The sequence below is a fragment of the Morone saxatilis genome, unplaced genomic scaffold, assembly GCF_004916995.1.
Source record: "Morone saxatilis isolate NCDOM2014 unplaced genomic scaffold, NCSU_SB_2.0 Contig15, whole genome shotgun sequence".
Lineage (NCBI taxonomy): Eukaryota > Metazoa > Chordata > Actinopteri > Moronidae > Morone > Morone saxatilis.
In genome coordinates this window covers 11,998,354-12,000,898 of record NW_023339707.1, presented here as the reverse complement: position 1 = coordinate 12,000,898, position 2,545 = coordinate 11,998,354, and the positions used below count along the sequence as shown (strand labels likewise).

At 38.1% G+C, this 2,545-nt stretch overlaps 1 protein-coding gene across 3 annotated transcripts in view; it reads left to right on the top strand.

Annotated features, from left to right (window-relative positions):
* Positions 1-1,829, top strand: part of cpne5a (copine Va) — a 67,728-nt gene extending 65,899 nt beyond the window's left edge. For all 3 annotated transcript variants that reach the window (XM_035655923.1, XM_035655925.1, XM_035655924.1), the window contains one exon: positions 414-1,829. In XM_035655923.1, coding sequence (XP_035511816.1) covers positions 414-602 — 189 coding nt within the window. In that variant the 3' untranslated portion in view covers positions 603-1,829. The remainder of the gene's footprint in view (positions 1-413) is intronic.
* Positions 1,830-2,545: the final 716 nt, after the last annotated feature.

The window sequence follows — 2,545 nt, the reverse complement described above, 5'->3', positions numbered from 1 at the left end:
CTAAATGTTACACACTAGACCTTCAAGGCGTCATGATGTAGCTACGGAGCCTGTGCACGTATCCCTATTGTACATGCCTCCTCAAAAACAACCCATCGGTTTTATTGCGGTTCCAAGATGGCTACCACAAGTACTGTACTCAGTCGGCTTGTGTTTTCTCAGAAGTTTTTGATGCCGGTAGAGTTTAGAGTGAATACAACATTAAGGAGCCTTCAGTAAGCCTCAAATGTCTACTATATTCAGTTTGGTGGTGAACTATAATCTAAAACCCCTTGTGTCAAGTATTAATAGCAAAATCATCTGTAAAATGTTTGGTCCAGTTCTCCATATTGTCGGGTGTAATGGGGCCACTAGTTGCACACGTGATACATTCTGTTCATAAAGTCATAGATTTCTTTCCCATGTCACAACAGTTTGTCCCGTTCAGAGACTACATGGACCGCACAGGCAACCATGTGCTGAGCATGGCGCGGCTGGCTAAAGACGTGCTGGCCGAGATCCCTGACCAGCTGATCTCGTACATGAAGAGCAGAGCCATTAAACCGAACCCCGTACCACCGGTTTACTCAACCTCTGACCACCCCCAGACCAACCCCGTCTGAGCCCCACACACAGCTCCACGTTGGGGTGGAGCCAGGTCGGGATCGTTAGGAACCCACCTCCACAACCGTCCTTTGGGAAAATGGAAATGCATTCGAGGCCCTTTCGCAAATATTAGTCTAAATGAATAGACTCCATTTTGCTTTGGAGAAATAAGACTGCTTTGGGGGAACCTGCTGAGGATCAGGGAGTGTTTGAGGATGAGAGCGCTGAGAGCGGTCCGGTGTAAAAGGAAGGTTTTAGTTGTTTGCTGTCAAACCTGTCAAAGTGGTGATGTAATGGATAGCAAGTAAACCTGTAGAGAGAGCCTGTTTGAAGGCATAAATATATTAGAATGTGCCAGTGTGTATCATGTTTGTGATACCTTTTGGAATCAATATGTGTTAAACTAAGAAATCATGTGTATACTAATTTATTTATTTATTTATTTACTTATTGCAGAAATAATTTATTGCTTTGACAGGGTTTTAAGGGTGGGGATTAAAATCATATTTCCCCTGTAGTTTTCCATCTTATATTTTGTGACCAGTGTAATAAAAAAAAAATCCCCATTTCTACTTTGATAAGGACTGTAATATAAAAGCATGTGATAAAACTTATTAAGCAGTTTATTAACCATTTTCACTGATGGATAATTTTTGATTGCAAGCTATTATGTAGAGGACCTGCTGTGAGCTGTTGCCATACCGATTTTCCAGCACCATGTCTTGTACTTATTTCTAATATTTATATAAACAGAATGCACTAATTACTGTCCAAATAAAAAGCACAAAGGTTATAATGTTAATAAGCTGAAAACCATTAAGAACCAACACCTACCACAATGAAAATAATGGGAAGGACCCCTCAAGCATGGCTTTAACATTGTCTTCCACCATCATTTTAAACAAAATGACAAAAGGAAGAATGTTTATAAGAAAATTACTATACTGATATATTAAAATGAACTTATATTTATCGTAAAAACAGAGATGTTTACACGACAAATGAAGAATAATTCAAAGCACACACCTGCTTTCTTTGTTATTATGCAGAGCAGTAAAATGTACAGCTTAAGTCCTGCTGCCATATGTCATTTGTCATCTCGCTGTTTGTGTTTCTTTCCATTATATTTGTTGTGGTTACAGTTTATTGTCTGGGATTTTGCTCGGTACTTTTAAAGGACCCTACAAATAAACATCTAAAAGACTGATGTCAACTAATACCCATTTTGCCGCCCCCCCCCCCCCAAATTGATTTGTTTCCCCAGAATGAAAACTGAACAACCACAAATAAGCAACAAGAATATGAGATATTTGGATGTTGAATTATTTTTCTTTTAATTATCTAAAGTAAACAACAACTAATTGCACAAAACAAAAAACTGTTACAATACCATTCATTCAGTGTCTTGTGTATGCATTTTGTTTACTGTGTTTTACTCTTTCAAATTAATTCAATCCAGTTATATATTCACATTTGTTCACTGCGGTTTTTTTTTAGTGACAGTGTACACATTTTGTCAAGCCAGTTACAGCCATTGTGACTCAGTTGTGTACATCCTAATTTATCTATTTATAATGGCCATCATCACCATTAGTATCTCTCAGTCACTCTCAATATCTCAATCCAAATGTGCCTATTATATGGAAACATATCCAAATTCACTTACCCAGGTGTTATTCTGCCAGCAGCAGCAGGTCTCATGTTTCAGATGTACACACAAAAAATGTTAGTGACGATAAAACTGTTGCAAGATTAGGACTATTCCAGCTGCAGTGGCTGATACACGCTGTCTCAACCAGTGTTCAGTACTTTTTATACTTACAGCTCTTCACTAACGATCTTCGAAATAATGAAAGTTGACAGTGTCGCTGAGCCTTGTTGTACAATACTCAAAGTCAAGACTTGTTTACAATTCAACTGTGGCTATTTACATTGCCTCAAGAAAAAAGTAAACATTCAT